The sequence below is a fragment of the Podarcis liolepis genome (assembly GCF_965112155.1).
Source record: "Podarcis liolepis genome assembly, chromosome: 11".
Lineage (NCBI taxonomy): Eukaryota > Metazoa > Chordata > Lepidosauria > Squamata > Lacertidae > Podarcis > Podarcis liolepis.
The window spans coordinates 3047956-3068081 of record NC_139565.1 but is presented as its reverse complement, the minus strand read 5'-3'; the positions used below and the strand labels follow the sequence as shown (position 1 = coordinate 3068081).

Below are 20126 nucleotides of genomic sequence, written 5' to 3'. Positions count from 1 at the left end.
AAATGAGAATGCTATAGTATTTTGGTGGGGCTGTTTTGTTTTGCTTTTACCTGGGTTCTCCTCAGGTAGTGTGCCTGTATCAGACCCTGAGCAACCCTCTCAGCAAGCTGAGCACCCTGAACAGCATGCATTCCCATTTCATACTGGCTGACGATGGCACCGTGGGCAAATACGGCAATGAGATGAAACTCAGGAGGAATCTAGAAAAATACCTGTCACTCCAGAAAATACACTCTAGTAAGTTCTCCTTGTCCTGGGTTCACTTTGTAAGAAGCTTCTTATCTGAGGCACCACTGACAGCTGGCTTTGCACTAAGAGAAGAGAAGTACCTTCTCATGGATACCAGCATGTCATGTTTCCCTACAGGAATTTGGTGCCTGGAATGTATCTTAAATCTGTTTTACAAATCTTTAGGGAGGAGCACAGTGGAAGCTTTTTGCACTGTCATTCAGTATGATTTACTGTGACCATTGACCATGGTGTATTGTGATATGTGAATGTTGCCAATTAAAATTAAAGTTAAAAAATAAGGCTTAATCAATTAGCAATTGTTTTGCTAGATTTTCTTATGTCCCGATTCATTGAGTAGTACATTTTTTATTAAAAAAATAATACTGCAGTTTTAATACGTAGTTCCAGCCACCTGTATCTTTTAGAATACATCATTTCTTCTCTGTCACACTTCCATCTTCTAAGTTCTCCTGCTAAAAAGGAAAAACTAATAATGCTTTTTGCTTCAGAATTATTAATGTTTTGCTCACATGCATGTTCATACAAATTTAATCAGTGAAATTAATAATGGAGTAAAACATTATTTCATTGACTATTAAAAAACAAAACCGGCAATAGCCCTACTTTTTGTCTTGTGATTTTAAAAAATCTTGATGGGTACAAAAGTGGGTTATTATATGCACTGTGGATCTCTGCCCTGTTAACATTTTCGATGTGGTTTGAAATAGGAATGGGACAAGGAGTGCCCTTAGTTGGGCTGCTGGTGGAAGGTGGTCCAAATGAGATCCTGACCGTGTGGGAATATGTGAGGGACAAGCCGGCTGTCCCTGTAGTAGTTTATGAGGGAACTGGGCGAGCGGCCGACCTTCTCGCTTTCACCCATAAGCACACAGCAGACATGACGTGAGTACTTGCGGCTTGCAGCATTTGCTTGCACTTGCCGCTTCATTGCAAAAGATGCCTTTAATCAAACAAGGCTATAGCTAAGAAATCTTGGTGTTTTTTAAAAAATAAAAACATGGTTTAATAAGATTGTCTCTGAACCTCGTTGAGTGTCAGGTGAGCATCTCAACTCTCACTCTGGAGAAAGGAAAGAAGAATTGCTCAGCCTTTTCCCAGGACCTTTCTGGCACTGCTGCTGGTCCTTTCATCTGCTGCAGCATAGTATTCCACTAAATTTTACTCAGGCTAGACCCATTTAAATTAATGGCCCTAACTTAGTCATGTTAATTAATTTCAGTGGGTCTTTGAGTAAAACTCACTGGATAACACCTGTTATCTCTTTATCATACCTACCCAATTTGCTTCCTGTACTGCTAGCTAGTCACTTTCTTATTTTATTTATTGACTGATAGGGAGTACTGGGAATATGTACTTGGCAAATGATGAAGCTTCTGGTCACCACCGTTTTCTTTTTTGTGTCCTCACAGGGTGGTTCTAGAGAAGTAGCTGAAGTGGTGCAATTGATAGTGAAACTGGGATGGTGGTCAAACTATGATTCTGATGCTCTACCAGTATTGTAGGGTACATATTCTGAATAGCCCTATTTTTCAAGATTTAACTGTCTAACACTTCCAGCCCAGTTTCACCAATTTCAGCATATTTCTTACCATTCAGAGATGTTTCTCTTAACCAAGATTGGACATTTTCACTGTTGAAATTGTACTGCTCATATTAACGTTTGACAGTACTACTTATAAGCCATTATTCTAAACCACTGAGCCTCTTGGGCTTGCCGATCAGAAGGTCAGCGGTTTGAATCCCCGCAACGGGGTGAGCTCCCGTTGTTCGGTCCCAGCTCCTGCCAACCTAGCAGTTTGAAAGCACGTCAAAGTGCAAGTAGATAAATAGGTACTGCTCCAGTGGGTAGGTAAATTGCATTTCCGTGTGCTGCTCTGGTTTCGCCAGAAATGTCTTAGTCATGCTGGCCACATGACATGGAAAAACTGTCTGCGGACAAACGCCGGCTCCCTCGGCCTGTAAAGCGAGATGAGTGCCGCAGCCCCAGAGTCGTCTGCGACTGGACTTAACTGTCAGGGACCCTTAACCTTTACCTTTTTTATTCTTTTGGTGCTTTTACAGTGGAAATCTGGCAGCCCATCATCCAGATCAACCACTAGTTGACCCATCATTGCCTTGGGTTCATCCTATGGGTCCTTTTAAACTCTTCTTCCTCCACAAACTATGCATATGTCAACAACAGTAAGTGGGACAGAGGCAACATATGTAATTTGGCCATCAGCCAAACTAGTTGCCAATCACGGTTGTACAGTGCTGATTGACTGTTACTTAGGTGGAATGCCTATAACCAACTAAGTATGTGTAAAGTAACCATTCTAAATTGAACCCTTTATTCTTTTTGTGGACATGCCTTGACTTCAGTTGTTTAGGGGTGATGTTTCAGTCACTATATAGTGCAAGGGTAGACTCAGCGATGCCCTCCATATTTTGGTGGACTCCAGCTCCCATAATCCCTGACCATTGTCCAACAGGTTGGTGCTGATGGGAGTTGTCCAGATGTCCAATAACATCTGGAGGGCACATACCTTGGCTGCCCTTGTGTAGGGGACAAGCGGTACAAATAAAGAGATGGGGGAAGCTTTTTGTGTTACAAATTCTTTGAAAAATATTTACAGTATTACAGTAACAGACAATAAGTATCTATTTTTGAAATAATAATAATCTTTTTGTACATACGTTTCTTTCTCAGGAATTTGAGCCCTCAGCTTAAGGAAGAGATATTATTAATGATTCAGAACACCTTCAGTTTGGGGCAGAAACAATCCCACCACTTATTTAAAATGTTAATGGAGTGCATGGAACACAGGGATTCTGTAAGTATGATAAATTCATGAAATTCTTTTCATTAATCTCATTCTCTAGAGTGCCATTGAATTTTGACTTGGGTTCAGAAGCTGTTCCACTAAATTAATCATGTTTAGAAAAATGATTGCAGGTCACAGTTTACTGCCTATCCTTTGCCCACCATGTGCAATAGTCTTGAATTGTCTGGTGGTTTTCTCTCTTCTCTCAGTAAAATGCTTTGTTATTTTGACAGATAACCATATTTGATGCAGAGTCGGATGAGCATCAGGACATTGATTTGGCAATCCTGACTGCACTCTTAAAAGGTACATTCATATAATAATTTCTGCCTCTTTCTTCAAAGTCATAGCAATGCATAAGAATTACTTTTGAAGTAGAGGAGGAAAAACATTTTGTATAAAATCTAAAAGAATAATTTCCTTTTCGTAGGAACAAATATGTCCGCTCCAGATCAGCTAAATCTGGCACTGGCCTGGAACAGACTGGACATTGCTAAGAAGCATATATTGATTTATGGACAGCACTGGAAGGTAGTTTTCCCATTTATTTTCCACACATTATGGACAAACATTTACAGTTGTGCTATCTGTACTTATTTGTCTTATTGTGTTTAAGGAGAATATTGGAGTTTACTCACCAGCATTGAAATGCAAATAACTCCGAGAAATTGCAAAAGTTATGAAGAAAACAATTATTTATCCCCCTTTCTTTACATTTCCTGAACTTGTTTGAAGGTTGGGTCCCTGGAACAAGCAATGCTTGATGCTCTGGTGATGGATCGGGTAGAATTTGTGAAGTTGCTAATAGAACATGGAGTGAATCTGCACCGTTTTCTTACCATAACCCGATTGGAAGAACTGTACAATACGGTGAGTGCCTGGAATTCCAATGCTGAATACATTTTGCTTAAATATGTATCTACTTTGCTAATATTCAGAGGTAGTTCCAATGGAACAATAGGTCGATTCTGCATTTTTGCATGGATGTTTGAACTTGTAGCATAGAATCCAAAAAGCTAGGTGCCTTCCCCCCGAACTCGTTGCATAGTTCTGGTCATAGGTCTTGGTGAGTGGCTGTTGTGTAGGTGCATGTCTAGTTGTATATTCTCCTGCAGAACTGCCTGTCAGGATGGCTTTATCCTAGATGGATGAATGGTCAGATGAATCAAGCTACAAAGTAACGTCATCTTCTGTTCTTCCTCTTTTATCTGTTGATCTATTTGTTTCATTGAAAAGAGAGCAGATAATGTTGTTTTTGTTTTGTTATTCAAGACTGTTTGCAGCTTACTTCATCATCACAGCAGAGGCCTTGCTGTGCGTATGCGGAGGCTTCTGCAACAAAGAATCATTCAGAATCTGCTCCCCATCACATCCCTCATAAAACTGGGACACCTGAAATCTAAAATGGATGTCAGTATACATTCTGAAAGTTTGGAATGATACAGATTGGGATGGGGGCAGATCTGGGTGCACCAAACATATTCCAGAACAGTTTGGAAATTTCACCCTATTAGTGTAATGTAGTATTCTACAGTATATTAAAAATAAATAACCCTTCAGTGCCTTCGTCCTTGGGTTTTGCTCTCTTGGGTGTATTTAAAGTTATGAAAAAGTGCTTTTCCTTCCACAAGTGTAACACTAACTAGACAATCTGTTTAATTTTCTATTAGAGGAATGGCAGAAAAATGTAAAGGGCAGGTTGCAATGCCCCAAAGGCCAGTTTAAAATCTATGAGGGAGGCATGCAAGATAAGACAGCGAGGATAAAAGAGAGACTATTTCCTCTTGTAGTCTCACAGCCTCCACCTCTTGCCCAATCTATATAAACCAAAAAAGAAGCAGTTTAGCAGGCAGGAGGCTCATTTGAAGATAGTGATTGATTGATTGATAGACAGTTCTGTTGTGATCATGGGCCGGAAATGCAGCTGAAGAATGTGCTTTCTCTTTTTAAATACAGCTTTCTTCAGCCCAGGACTTAAACAAAATTAGCTGTTAATAAATATTAATGTACTAGCTGTCCTGTTTCTTAATCTTCTTTCATATATAGTGAAAGTTTCTTTCTTTTAATTTAGTCACTGTGTTCTTGTCATTCTTCTTTTAACATTCCAGAAACAAGGGCCAACAAATCATCTTCTGCATCATCTTGTTTGTGACGTGAAACAGGTAATCTACATTCTGAAGAATGATGAGCTAGAACTCCTTTAGATGGTGGTTTTTGCCATGATCACAACTGAATCACCACTTGCTATATGCTGTTTTATAGTATAGGGCCTGTATGATCAACTTGGGAGCTGTGCTTATCCAATTAGCCCAACCAGACTAGCAGCAACTTCAAAAATGTTAGGAATAGCAACAGACACCCATGCTAAGTAGAACTTAAACTGTTTTCTTCTTCTTTGGTGATCACTCGTAGCTAAGTAAGCTTGTCTTCCATGAACACAGTCTTAACAGTGAGTCCGTAAGTGACTGTGGAGGCCGATTCTGGATCCACACGTCCTTCCACAGCGGGGACACAGGTTTTCGGGCGGGAGTTGATTAGAGCTGCTATCAGTGGGATATATGTCATCTGGGCACAGCCAGTCAATATGATAAAGATGTTGAAGGAAAAACATCATATGTTTAAATATGGACAATCTGAGGAACGTGATATTGGCTAATAAGTGGCTCAAGCTATTAAACTATTCTCCTGTACATTTAGTTAGTAGCTCAGATTATAAAGTGTTTGTGAAGGATTCTTGATACATGCTCTAAAGCACTATTAATATGCTTAAGTATGATTGTTATATAAAATGTCAAATATTTGTGTTACAGAGTACTCTTCCTGTGGATTATAAAATATCTCTGATTGATATTGGATTGGTAATAGAATACTTGATTGGTGGAGCTTATCAGAGCAGCTACACAAGAAAGCATTTCCGAGTTCTGTACAATAGCCTTTACAGGAAACGTGAGGTAAACTCAGTAAAATGGTCACAGCTGCTTCCATCAGTGAGAGCTTATGGAGATATGGAGTTTAGGGCAGGCATCCCCAAACTCGGCACTCCAACTGTTTTGGGACTACAACTCCCATCACCCCTAGCTAACAGGACCAGTGGTCAGGGATGATGGGAATTGTAGTCCCAAAACATTTGGAGGGCTGAGTTTGGGGATGCCTGGTTTAGGGCAAATAGTTTAATGTGTATATGTTATTACAGTTTGGCTATTTAGTAAGGAATCAGAATTGAAATACAAAAAATGTGTTTCCACATTCAGTGAAGCATCATATTAATAGATAATAAACTAGAATAATAAATAATAGAAAAATAGCCAATTAAGAATAATTTAGCCAATTTATTTTTTTATCTGAGATGTAATTGTTAAATTGAATTGTGGGGATCAATATTTATTGTGTCTTCACTGGATATAATGCTTGTTTACAAAATAAGGCAGTATTTGAACATTCTGCTTCTCATCTCTTGACATCATTTTAATACATTCTGATGCCTGTCTAATAGAATGCAATTTGCTTACCTTGTGCATTTGTGAGCCCAGAAAAGCCTCTCAGTATCAGGTGGGATGTGGGCTCAGGGACCTTGAGGGCCCCTTCTTCCTATTTAGAGGAACCTATTTTTCCATTTATCATTTTGAGCTCATGTTACTGAGCAGTGGTGGCTCCTTGTAGTACTGTGTTCGTCAGGAATCAGGATGGGATAGGTTGACGTGGCAATGGAGTGGTCAGGGGTGTGTCGCATTGGCAGCAATAGCCCTGCAGGTGTGCACATACCAGCGGGACTGCCGACCCTGTGTTCCCCTGACATTGTAACAGCCTGCTGGATCAGACCAGTGGCCCATCTAGTCCAGCATTCTGTTCTCACAGTGGCCAACCAGATCCCTATGGAAAAGCCACAAGCAGGGCCTGCTGTGGTTGCCAGCAACTGACCTTCAAAAGCATTGCTGCCTCTGACCATGGAGGCAGAGAATAGCCATTGTGTTGAGATGTTGGATGCCAGCTGCCAACAGTCCAGGCCAGCATGGCCAATCATCCAACAATATCTGGAGTGCCACAGGTGCCCCATATCTACTTTAAGTGGAAGAGAAAATTATAAACCTCTGTTACTGTGATCCGGATCTCATTTGTCTCTTTCTCTTTGTTTCATGGAACCAGAGAGTTGTCTCCAGCTTGACGCAGAACTTCTCCCTCCATCATAATAATCATATGAGGAGTAGAAATGGATCTGATGAAAACACCTCACATTCCCAGTTCATTCGAACAGCACAGCCATACAAATACAAAGTACTGTGTTTCTTTGCTTGCTTATGCAATTTGATAGAAAACCAGTAGGCTGAAAAATCATGTTTGCTCACTCCAGTGGGTTTATACACATGTGAGAGGCAGATTCAATGGCTAAAGTAAATCGTTTCCTTTTCAGGGCTTGAATCAGACAAAAATTAAGAAGCACAGTTGGTTCCCTATAATCCCCTTGGAGATAATGGTTTATTCTGTGTTATGAGGGGTGGTTGGAAAAATTGAAAGTGAATGACTGTAGGTCAATGGGTTTCTAATACAAATTTAGATGTGTGTTCCTTAGAGTTTTTCAGAAACTCTGATGAGAGGCCAGTTTCTCCATTCTCCACTGTCCAACAATCCAGAGAAAGACTTGTCACCAGCATCTTCTCTAGATGTGTGTCATACATCTCTAGATTTTTTCCTCTTTAAGGGAAGGGCAAAGAGACCTTCCTCCTCCTTGCTCCCAATAAGGCAGCACGTTCAGTCAGTTTTGGACCCAAGGCAATTGAACAAACATTTTAAAAGAAATTCAAATGGAGAGCCATTCTGGCCGGTGGTGATGGAAAAGGCCACGGCTCACTGGTAGAGCACATATGAGTTCAATTCCTGGCATCTTGAGGTAGGGCTTGAGAGACTGCTGTCTGGAGCTCTTGTCAGTCAGCGTGGACAATATTGAGCTATCTGGATCGAGGCTCTGACCTATTAAATCTTGTCAGAATTTTCTGCTTTTCTACATAATAGAACACAAAATTGATATTAATAGTTGCATTCTGTTATATGGAGCTTTGAGTATATTATTTCATATGGAATGTGGTTCCTTTTGTGGATTTGTGATTCTGTATTTATCATACAGGGGACGCGGGTGGCGCTGTGGGTAAAACCTCAGCGTCTAGGGCTTGCTGATCGCATGGTCGGCGGTTCGAATCCCCACGGCGGGGTGAGCGCCCATCTTTCGGTCCCAGCTCCTGCCCACCTAGCAGTTCGAAAGCACCCCTAAGTGCAAGTAGATAAATAGGTACCGCTTTATAGCGGGAAGGTAAACGGCGTTTCCGTGTGCTGTGCTGGTGCCGGCTCGCCAGAGCAGCTTCGTCACGCTGGCCACGTGACCCGGAAGTGTCCTTGGACAGCGCTGGCCCCCGGCCTCTTAAGCGACCCTAGAGTCGGACACGACTGGCCCGTACGGGCAGGGGTACCTTTACTATTTATCATAGCCGTCATTTAATATAGTTTATAATTCTTGTGGATAATAACCCTATAACTCAGAAATTTGATTTGAAGTAAGCAAATTGTGCATAGAGGTGATAGACTTTGAGTAACTTTTTATTTATTAACTTGCAGCAAAAAACAGCTGTTCTTCACAAGACTAGAAAGAAGCTAAAGGATGAATTTACTGTCTCTGATGACCAACAATCAGTTGGGTTTATATACCCATATAATGATCTCTTGGTTTGGGCAGTATTGATGAAAAGGCAGAAGATGGCCATGTTCTTCTGGCAGCATGGAAAGGAAGCCATGGTCAAGGCTGTGGTGGCTTGCAAACTCTACAGAGCGATGGCACATGAAGCTAAGCAAAGCAACATGGAGGATGACACGTCAGAAGAGCTGAAGAAGTATTCAAAGTAGGGATTCTCCCTTCACTTCAGATAATGCAGATCTACAGTGCTTAGAATGGTTAGACATTTTTCTCTCCATCACCTAAGATTATATAATGGGCTTCCCATGGGCATTTAGTTCACCACCACCAGAAAAGAGTACTGGACTAGGTGGGCCTTTGGCCTCATCCAGCAGGACTCTTCTTCTGTTCTTAACATTAGAGCTGGTGACAGCTGAAGGCAAAGGGGGAGAATAGTTTTTAAAATGCTGATCTGAGCTGAAAGGTACATTTTCTTAAAGGAGTACATTTCCTAATAGTAGTAGTAGTAGTAGTAGTAGTAGTAGTAGTAGTAATACTTATATCCTGCCCATCTGGCTGGGTTTCCCAGTAATGAAAAGAAAATTGGTGAGAAATACTGACAAGCCAGTATTCCATCTAATGTATAATTTTCTGTGCCTCCATTTTTTATTAGAAAAAACACCATTATTTCAACATCTCCAGTTTCCATCATTTTGTTATCAAGTTCATTAGTCCTGTATTATCAGGTGATTTATTCCAGTGATGATCTACTTCTACTGCCAGCATCCTCACGGCTATCACCTTTGTCTTATCTATTTTTATGCCATTCTTTGCCCCATTGGGCACATCAAGAAAAGGCAGAAATTCCAAACAGAACTTTTAGTTTAACAGAAATTCCATGTAGCTGACACGGAACATTCCCAAGAAGGATCTTGTGTGCTTTCCAGTTTAAGAACATAGTCCATTTGAAGCAATAGAATTTTTGTCATGCATGTTTACTTGAATTTTTTTAATGGGTTTTGTATCTTATTATTTTGATTCCTGATATTGTGTGTGTGTGTGTTACATTAGAAAAATATTTTTAGTAATATTGTAAGGAAAGTTTCTTAACTCTATTGTAGGTGCTAACCTTGACATAACTGAGCTGAGATAAATATTGTTAAAGTTGCTTATCAATGCTCATTATTTCATTTTCAGAAATATAGATGTTATCAGCTAAATACTGTTGCATAAATATTGGCCAATATATTTTTGAATTATTTTTGCAATATTATTTTATTTATTTCATTTATGTCTTCTGCTTGAAGGTCAGCTATTTATGATTTCAGTATATTTTACATTCATTTTAAAGTTCTTTTTAGAATGTATGTCATTTGTTTTAGTGCCAAAGTCAAAATACTGTAAGCTCCATTGAACAGTGGAAATTACTTCTAAGTGAGCAGGCGTAGAATTGTGCTTACAGAATTGTGCTGTAAGGAGTTCAGCAGGTTTCATAGCCCAAATCCATTAAATCCAAAATCCATTAAAATCAACAGGCGTTTTGCTATAGATGTGGGTCTAAGATACCGTAAGTGGAAGAATTTCTGGATTACCAGAAGAATTTCTCAGAAGGATGGGCTTATTTGAAACAATAGGAAAAACACAATGGCTGTACTCCTGAGCACACATTGACTTGGAGAAATTCCTGCTGGAGTCCACGGTTTGGACCAGGCTGTTCCTCTGAGAGGCGCTTAATACAAGTCATACTGCTTGCCTCTGTTATTTGTGCTCAGTCCGTACTCTAAGACTGGCAACATTTGCCCCCCACCTGGCTTTTCTTTTGCTGTCATAGTGAGTTTGGGCAGCTGGCTCTAGATGTGCTGGATAATGCTTTCAAACAAAATGAGCAGATGGCCATGAAACTGCTAACATACGAGCTGAAGAACTGGAGTAACTCAACATGCCTGAAGCTGGCCGTGTCAGTGGTATTGCGACCCTTTGTATCTCACACGTGCACACAGATGCTGTTGACTGATATGTGGATGGGACGCCTGAAAATGAGAAAGAACTCCTGGTTTAAGGTACAGCATCTCTCAGCAGTCCCTTATCCTGTGTGCCAATAGCGGGGCTGGGTGGTTTTATAATCATCTTGTGCTGTCACTGCATGACGGCTCATCTCATTCAAGTTCAATGGGCTTGTTGAGAGGAGACTCTCCAAGATCAGGCGTGAGGATAACTTAGGTGCACTGTCCTGGCTTGGATTGTGCAAATAGTGCAGCCTGCATTAGGTCTGCTGTTGTCCTGTGCTACAGTCACAAAAGATGTTGTGCTCTCTCCACCATCGCTCTTGTTCACCACTGAGTGTATTCATGCATGGCAAATGCAACTGATGAACTGTGGGAGCAAGAACACAGCCAGAAGCAGTTCCTGAGAGCACTTCCGCACTTCCACCCAGCCACCCCACTTTCTGTCCCCCGGGAAAGCTCATTTAGCACAACGCAACACAGTCTGTTGAGTGAGTTGGAGATCAGCACCGTTGAACTCAGGATATGAGGGCAGTACATGAATCACAGACAGGATGCACCAAAAGTGAATGCATCTTTGTGAACCCTCCCCCTGGAAATACCTATGGAAGGATGGTATCATTAAATAAAGAAATCTTAGTTAAGCAGTCATATCCTTCCAGAGTCCCATATAGACATGCTTTGTCAAATAGTTGTAGAAAATTGTGTCATATCTCTGGTCACAAAAGGGAAAAGATTTATAGGACAGAAACTGCGTAATCCATCTGTCACAACAAACAGATGGATAAGGATTATTGAGGGTGGGGGAAGAGAATTGCTAAGGCAGAGGAAGCAAACTCCTCCTTGAATAGCTCCTAGAAGACACTCCTCCATGTTTCTCAAGATGTCAGCTGCTTATTATCTCTGAAAGTGTCACCTACTAGGCCTGCTGTAGGGAAGACAGTGTACCTTGCACTCTTGAAACCCATAAAAAGGAGTACGGTATATTCCTTCCCACGGAAGCACCTTAGTCCCTTTTCTGCCAAAGCAAACACAGATTTAAAGTCTCCTACCTTTAATTACATTGTAATAGCTTACAAAGTCAACAATTGCTCCCATGTCTTCCATATTTGTGTACAGTACAAGGAGGTAGAGATTTAGAATAGTTTTCTTTCCCAAGCCATAGTTTTCCAGGGAGCTGCATCATCATGTCAGTCTGCTGGGAAAGAGAAAATGGCTGGCTGACTGGCCAGCGGAGGGAAAAGGTTGTTCTGGCTGAAGGACGTGCAAGCAAGATTGCGTGTGTGTGTGTGGCTTGTGGCTTGATTTGACCTAGCAACTCTCCCCTTGGTTGCTTGCCCCACTTTTGCCTGCTTATTGCTTATGCTACTCTCCATTTGCCTGGCGTGCTCTGGTCCATGGGGTCACAAAGAGTCGGACACGACTAAACGACTAAACAACAACAACTCTCCATTTGGGAGCTCTTTCTGTTTGCCACACATGTGGATTATATTTCTGTAAATCTCCTCTATGATGCCCTGAATTTTCTAAGTATTGGCATGTGTGCATATGTATGCACGCACTGCTTATGACTTTATTGGACCTGGCATGTGCAAGTGTAGTGTTAACAGTTGCACATTTTACCACAGAAGTGGATTGTACTTTCACTGTCGATATTGTGCTGACTGAAGGAATATTGTGTTTTGAATCTTGCTATATGATCTACTTGTTGTTTACTGGCATTTATTCCTGCCCTGGCAACAGCAACAATTCTGCACATCATGTGGCTGGTTTAAAATGAGAATTTAGGCTAAAGCTACTGATGAATTGTGGAGTCTTCTTACTAAATACAAGGAGAGTTTCCCCATGGATGAGGAGCCAAGCCCTTTGTTTCTGTGGCTCTCATACTTCCTGATCATGCTTTCCCTGCTCACATCTGTGTGTGGCAGCTGTGGGGACCAGGAGGGGTTGGTGAGCCTTTGGCTTCATCATGCTACTGCCTGCACATTTTCCTTCTCTGGAAGTCAAATGGGTCAAGCTCAGGGTGAAAAGATTTGGGAATCACAGATTGATTCCTGACTATAGTAGAGAGGTTGGACACAAGATTTGGGATGAAAGCAACATAATGGTGTGGATGCTTCCGATTTCCCCCCCAACGGAAATCTCAAGAAGTAAGCACATGTTCTGGCTTTAAAAAAAAATCAGGACCAGGACCCTCCAAAACCCCCCAATCCCTCCCAAATATTCTCTATCTGCCTTGGCAAGAGGGCAGTGTTTCATAGCCCACTGGTTGCCCTGGAAGCTATCCAGCAGCACTGGGAACTTGGGCCAAGGTATGCTCACCTGTCCATCACTTGATGCTATGTGATGCCAGGCATAGGTGCAGGGCAGATAAAGCTGTGGCTTCCAGCTGGTCTTTTGCAGCTGTGGGTTAAATTTGACACGTTTCCATGCTACGTTCACCAGGGGTTGGGCATACTTGGGAGGTCCTGATTACCCCTAGGTGCACCCAGCCACTTCCAGAAACAGGACAACAGAGTAAGGCACCCGATTTAGAGGGTAGAATTGGGAAGACACTCCAACTGCACTCTTGATTCCTCCTTTGCATCAATGGCTTGAATTTCTTTTTGTTGTTGTTTTGGTTTAGAGCAACTAGGAGGAACATTGGGCGGTGAAGCAGAGGGAATGGTTGGGCAGGATGAGAGAGAGACTCACTTTTTGTAGGCATCAGCCACCGCTGCCTTCCTCTTTGTTAGTTTCATACAAAGGCTAGTGATAGGATCAAATGCAATCTTGCTAACTGCATCATGCATCTGCAGGTGATCCTAAGCATTCTTCTGCCTCCTACCATCTTGATGCTGGAGTTTAAAAGCAAGGCTGAAATGTCTCATGTACCTCAGTCACAGGAGTTCCACCAGTTCACATGGTATCATGGTGATCCTAACGCTTCCAGTGTTAAAGATAACGTCTCATTGGTTAGTATGGTACCAGGTTTAGATTTCATTTTTCCTAAATATGGAACATATATCTTTTTATTTCTAAACGTTTAGTTCTATAATGTGGTAGATGCTAGAAAAGTGCAGAACTAGATTCTGATGCTGTTAGGCAGAGCTAAGCATTTGCTTTCCCATATATATCATTGACATTACAAGAACTGTGCTAGACCATTTTAGACCATTAATTGATATAGCTTGGTGCTATTTAGGAAAACTGACAATAGTTCTCTAGGGTTTAGGAAAGGGCTGGGAATAGATCCTGGGACTCTCTGCATGGATAGCATATGCTCTTTCCCTGGGATAGGATGCTAGAAGGAAAATTTACTTTAGAAAAATACAAATTCTCTATAACTTCTCGCTAAAAATGTGAATTTCATGAGAATATTTTCTGTTTTCCATCTCAAATGACCCACTAAAGGAATGTTATAATTAGATGCACAAGAGCCTATGGATGATAAGCAAAATATGTATAATTTTTATGGTGTGCAGATATATAGGCAATCTCTCTCTTTTAAAGAAACTTTGAACACCTTTCTGAGCTGAATGTTAATTTCTCTTCTTAAGGTGTTGGAACTGCAAAAGGTCTTCAGGTTCAGTTCAAATTCAGAACAATAATCTCAACATTACTGTTTACAATTATAGTTTAAGCTCGAATGCTTAACTCATGTATTTGTTTATGGAAAATAACCTAGTTATTCTTGCTTTGTGAACAGAAAATAGCAATTATTATATTTATATAATAATATAAAAATATATTTACCCACCACAGTGTATTCCAACGTCACTACTCCAGATTTCTTTTCCTTTTTGCTTATGTACAGAATCTGCATAATAGAAGTTTCTTATGGAGTTGGATAACCACTAACATGAGCACTTTGTTTTCTTATACAGACCCATTATGATTTAGAGAAAGGAGTTGAGAAGCAAGAGGAAAGCCAGAATTTCCCCGGCAATAATGAGCAGGGAAACCTTCCTGCAACTAGGAAAGTGTATGAATTCTACAATGCTCCAATTGTGAAGTTCTGGTTTCACACGGTCAGTCATTGTTTATGACTGGTTGCCCCTCCTTCTGTGTGAGGGCTCATGGTTCTTAGCTGTGGCAACTTCCACAGTCTTGGAGCATAATCATATACTCCCTTGGATCCTATGTTGCCATAGTCTTGGAGCTCCTGACCTGCTTGCTATGGTTGCTCATGATCCCAAACAATTTGTGGTCAGGTTACCTAAGGGACTGTCTGGCCCCACACATGGCTGCCTGGCAAATGTGTTCCTTGGATGCAGCACTGCTGAGAGTACTGCATGCCCTAGTTTGTCCTAGAAACCAGGCTTGTTATGATATTTAGGCACCTACAAAAGGTGCTAAGAAGGATTCCTTAGAGATCACCCAGTCATTTATGAAATAGTAAGTGTACAATGGGATGCGGGTGGCGCTGTGGGTTAAACCACAGAGCCTAGGACTTGCCGATCAGAAGGTCAGCGGTTCGAATCTCCGCAACGGGGTGAGCTCCCGTTGCTCGGTCCCTGCTCCTGCCAACCTAGCAGTTCGAAAGCACCTCAAAGTGCAAGTAGATAAATAGGTACCGCTCTGGCGGGAAGGTAAACGGCGTTTCCATGCGCTGCTCTGGTTTGCCAGAAGTGGCTTAGCCATGCTGGCCACATGACCCGGAAGCTGTACGCCGACCTAATGGTCAGGGGTCCCTTTACCCTTTTAAGTGTACAAATGTAGGGATGGTTTTATTATTTTTGGAGTTTGTAAGACTAATTGTCATTGTTTTTAGAATTTTTATTATTACTTTTATCTTTTTCTACACCACTTTGATGGCTTCAAGCTGTGAAACAGTTTATAAATTGGTAATGAGGATGATGCCCACCCGCCCTGCAGAGCTTACACAAATGGTGGTGGGGATTGTGTTGTGTGACCTATTAGTTTCCTCTTCTTTGCCACAAATGTGTGTTTATAAGGACTACGCATTGTGTTTGTGTGTTTTGTAGATGGCCTATTTAGCATTTCTCATGCTGTTCACTTACACTGTCTTGGTGGAGATGGAACCAACACCCAGTGTGCCAGAATGGCTTGTGATCATTTACATTTTCACCACCTCCATTGAGAAAGTCAGAGAGGTAAGGTCCTTTATTCCATTCTGATGTTTCTGCTGTCCATGCCTGTTATAGGAATTAAGACAAGCAATTATCTATGGGGTAAGCTACAAAAAAGAAATCTCCATGAAATTGAATCAATGTACATTTTTCATAATAATAATTGTAGTTTTCAAAAATAGGAGCCTGGAGTTAAGTTTCCGCTTTTGAATGACACACACAGGGGATAAAAAAGATTTGGGTGTAAAGTTTTTTTTTTAAAATCCTTTTATGTATTATATACATTTAAATGCGGAAACTTGCATAAAATTACATCTTTAGGATTTTGTTTGCAGTTCTTTTCTGCAATTTGAAAATAGCTATTTACCTCTCTCCTTGTGAAGAGTTATGGGGCAGGGTTGGACCACAGTTCCTGCAGATGCCATGCAGGGATCGAGTGACTGTAATGTGGAAGACAAGGAGAGGGAGAGGGCTCAAGCCCTAGGGTTAAAGAGGGGCGAGGGGCTGCCACTGGTGGGTTGCTGCCCCTTTTGTCTTTATAGGACAGCTGCCCCTACGTGAAGCAATTGCTTCACTTATGTGGTGGTTGTGGTCCACTGGATAAAATGGGGCAGGACTCCGTGTTACATACACGCTTCATTAACTTCTCCGGGGTTTGCTGTGTGTAGTGCTGGAAATCGTTTTTCTTTAGATTGTATCAGGTAATTGCACCCTTTGGCTTTCATTCCTCTAATATGTTGTTACACATGCTAATAACATCATTCAGCTCAGTGGTACTCATATACATAAAGTTATTTATACATGTCTTTTTTCTAAGGTTTGACATCACCTTTTCACTTGCTGCTTATCAGTTTGATCTTAGCAGTATGTAATTGGACTTTGCTATATAATGTGAGGAATCTTGTTTATAACCATTCAAAGACTCTCTTTCACCATTTGCTTAGCAAAACTGAAAAGGCCCTCTGGCGAACCCTTGTTGTTCAAGAAATAAACATCTCATTTTCCACCTTCCTAATTTTGAAAACTTGCCTTTTCAAGACTGCCATGTCCTTGATAAATGACAAAGATTTGTTTCTTTCTATTTGCACCAAAGTAAAACTAATTTGTTACTTCACTTATAAAAGCTGTTCTGCTTTTTTTCCATGCCTCCTGGGGCTTATGCAATATTTATTGTCATTTTACAACCCTTTCTTTCCATTTCACCAAACCTCTGATTTGTTTCTTTTAAAGAACAACAACATACGTCTAACAATTGTACCCCTGCACTCACTCTGTGAAATAATGAGCAAACAGAAATACATTTCAGAAGGAAGAATAGAGATGTATTGAGGGTGCAGAGTCTTTGAGAAGCAATGCAGTGTTTCATTTCAAACTTTAAGAAGCTGTGACGTTGCGGCTTGTGTTGTGACTTTGTAATATAAAAACTCAAGTCTTGCTCTTTCTCAGCTGTTTATATGTCATGGAAACATGGAGCCAAGCAGAGCTTTTTCCAATTTCCGAACTTGGAAACCCAGCAAGCTTCCTCCCAATGTTCAAAAACCCCCATTAAATACTTGCTTACCACCATCCTGACTCTTCACAGACCCCCGGGACACTCCCAATGTGTGTCCCTGATCTAGTTATTATGAGTGGCAGGAGTATGTGTAGGGTGAAAACCAAGGATGGTATCACATGGTGTTCTAAACAGAAAAAGAATGAAATATTCTGAAACCAGATAAAAAGCATGAAGAAGAAAAAAACAGCCCAAGTCTTTTAGCACTGTGTGGGAAACAACTGCCCACCTGCCAGCTTCAGGGAGTGGTATTTGTGGTCCACTGGTAGCAGCTGCCGGGTGATCTGCTGGTTTTGACCCTGCTGGGAGGAGGGGCATCACTTCTCCAACGGCTTCGCTGGCTGTTGGGGCTTGCCCATGGTTGCAGCCAATTGGGGGTGAGCCTGGGGGTGCTGTTCAGGGAGCAGACCAGAGGGAAAACTTCTCTCTGGGTCTCTCCCTGGCAGCCATGCCCAGGCCTCAGCCTCAGTTCCCACTCACCTGATGCTTTATGTGTAGGCCTGGCCAAGAGAAGTGGGCAAGCCCTGCATAAGACCTTGCTATGGAAGTCTTCAGTCGCCATATTTGGGACCACAGGGGAATTTGCCTTCCTCATAGCAATTGTCTCAACTTGATTGCAGATAAAGTTGGATCTTTAGTCTAGGTGGAAGGCAGTTCAGGAGGCCCCCCACTTCACCCCACCCTCGGTCCAAGGAATCAGGGTATCCTCTTAAAGGGATCCAGGAAAGGTGCTTCTGTCCTCCCAATTTGATTTATGTCACAGGGTGATACTTAACCTTGGTTAGCCATGCCAAATAATCAACCAGCAGATGAGTTGGTTAAGTCAGGATACACATCCAATGCCTGCACCAAAACCTGCTGACATCTTTACTCAATAAAGTTGAGGCCTGCTTAAATCCCAAGTGGTTGTCCCGTGTTTATTGCAACTTCCCCCTGCCTTGGGCTGCTCCCTGAGGCTTCTCTGTGCCCAGGCCTGCAAATATTTACTTATATTTTATTTTTAAATATGTATGCGCCAAAATGGCTTACAACAACAAAATTAGATGTATTTTTTTAAATCACAAAAATGGAAACACACTCAGAGCTCCAATAGCATCATACTATTCCATTCTACATCCAGGAACAAGACAAAAATGATAGGACACAATCCAATGGTTATTTTGAACCTAGTGCCTGAACAGCCCTCTTCTGACTAAAATTTTAACTTGTTCCTAAGATCAGCCTCTGATCTGAGGACTGGAACATGTTACACCAATTTTTAAGAAGGGATCAAGAATGGGGATCCTGAGAATTACAGACTACCAGTAGTTAGCTTAGTGCCTGCTCCATAAAAACCGGTGAAACACATTGTTAGAGAGTGAGTTACTAAGCATATACAGAAAAACAAGAAAGGACAGAATCCAAACGTTTCTTGACAAGGGCTAATGAGTGTAGAGACAGTCTCCTTTCTGTTTGCAGCAGATAGGAGCACTTAAGGGAATTGTTGCCTTGAATAATTAAGGAGTTAAAAAGAGAAGAATAAGTGAAGCATACATTCTTGCTTCTTTCTAAACCATTTGTCCATGAGAATATTCTTGTTAATAACCAATCATTTGAAAAGAATATTTAATATGTAAGACATGCCATCATTTCTATCTGATTCATTTGCATCCGCATCACAAAGGGCATTAACATTACTATTTTAAGGGCAAGGAAACTGATGATGATAGCTTGCCCAAGGTGACCCACTGGCCTCTGACTTACGTAGGAAGATCATCTGCAGAGATACGTCATGTTCTTTACATGCCTCATATAAATTCAAGGGATGTTCCCATTTTTCTGTTAGGTATTTATTTCGGAGCCGGGAAAGTTCAGCCAAAAGGTGAAAGTGTGGATTTATGAGTACTGGAACTTTACAGATTCTATCGCCATTATCTTGTTCATGACTGGTTTTGGCTTGCGCTGGGCAGATCCTCCCCTTCACACAGCAGGAAGGTTAATTTACTGTCTGGATATAATATTCTGGTATACTCGGCTTCTTGACTTCTTTGCTGTGAACCAGCGTGCAGGTCCATATCTAACAATGATTGGGAAAATGGTAAGTATTTAGATACAGAGCACTTTCTCCAAATAAGGATGCCACTTTTTCTTATAGAGCTACATGAGAGGCAGAATTTCAGCTAATGAAGTTTGAATCTTCCCCTATGAAAATTTTGCCTGTTATATATGTAGCAGAGAGAAATGTAAAGCACCATCACACACTGGCCTAGTCAGCATGCTAAGCCAAACGTGTCACCATGCTGCTGTGAGCTAGACCATGGATGCAGTCCTTAGCTTCCTGTCCAAACCCAGACTTGTGGTTTATCTCCCCCAGACAAACCGCGAGTGGCAAACCATAGAACAAACTTTGGCTACAGGTTGTGGTTTTCCTGGAGTGAGACACATTCAACCCTAGGTTCATGGCTTCGCCTACAGCAGCACAACTGCAGGGGAGATGGAGGAAGTGCAAATGAGCCATGATTTCTTATCTGGGAGCATGCACATTTGCAGACTAGGTCAATGCCTGTCTTTGCCCTATCTGTGTTGTTGGAAGTATAAGAGGAGGAAAATAATTCCTATATATCTGAATTATTTAGTAGCCCTATTTCTAGGATGAAGACATTGGCCTGCAAGACTTGCATAAAGCACCATCCCTAGTCTTTTGCTGTTCCTTTTGCTATTCTTTGTACTATGCCAGATACTTATTCTGGGTGCTGCCCTTTTAAATTAAGTGCATTTGATTGACTTGACAGGAACTTGTACATA

General features: G+C 41.4%; 1 protein-coding gene across 5 annotated transcripts in view; it reads left to right on the top strand.

The window, feature by feature from the left end:
* The window catches only part of TRPM6 (transient receptor potential cation channel subfamily M member 6), an 87776-nt gene that overhangs the window by 27688 nt on the left and 39962 nt on the right, over nucleotides 1-20126 (top strand). For 4 of the 5 annotated variants that reach the window (XM_083464733.1, XM_083464732.1, XM_083464730.1 and 1 more), the window contains exons 7-21: nucleotides 66-237; nucleotides 960-1134; nucleotides 2942-3065; nucleotides 3290-3362; nucleotides 3487-3587; nucleotides 3792-3926; nucleotides 5165-5218; nucleotides 5867-6007; nucleotides 7200-7328; nucleotides 8661-8941; nucleotides 10547-10775; nucleotides 13517-13672; nucleotides 14585-14728; nucleotides 15686-15814; nucleotides 19168-19419. In XM_083464733.1, coding sequence (XP_083320859.1) covers nucleotides 66-237; nucleotides 960-1134; nucleotides 2942-3065; nucleotides 3290-3362; nucleotides 3487-3587; nucleotides 3792-3926; nucleotides 5165-5218; nucleotides 5867-6007; nucleotides 7200-7328; nucleotides 8661-8941; nucleotides 10547-10775; nucleotides 13517-13672; nucleotides 14585-14728; nucleotides 15686-15814; nucleotides 19168-19419 — 2295 coding nt within the window. The remainder of the gene's footprint in view (nucleotides 1-65; nucleotides 238-959; nucleotides 1135-2941; nucleotides 3066-3289; nucleotides 3363-3486; nucleotides 3588-3791; nucleotides 3927-5164; nucleotides 5219-5866; nucleotides 6008-7199; nucleotides 7329-8660; nucleotides 8942-10546; nucleotides 10776-13516; nucleotides 13673-14584; nucleotides 14729-15685; nucleotides 15815-19167; nucleotides 19420-20126) is intronic. The other variant, XM_083464734.1, reaches the window with a different exon arrangement.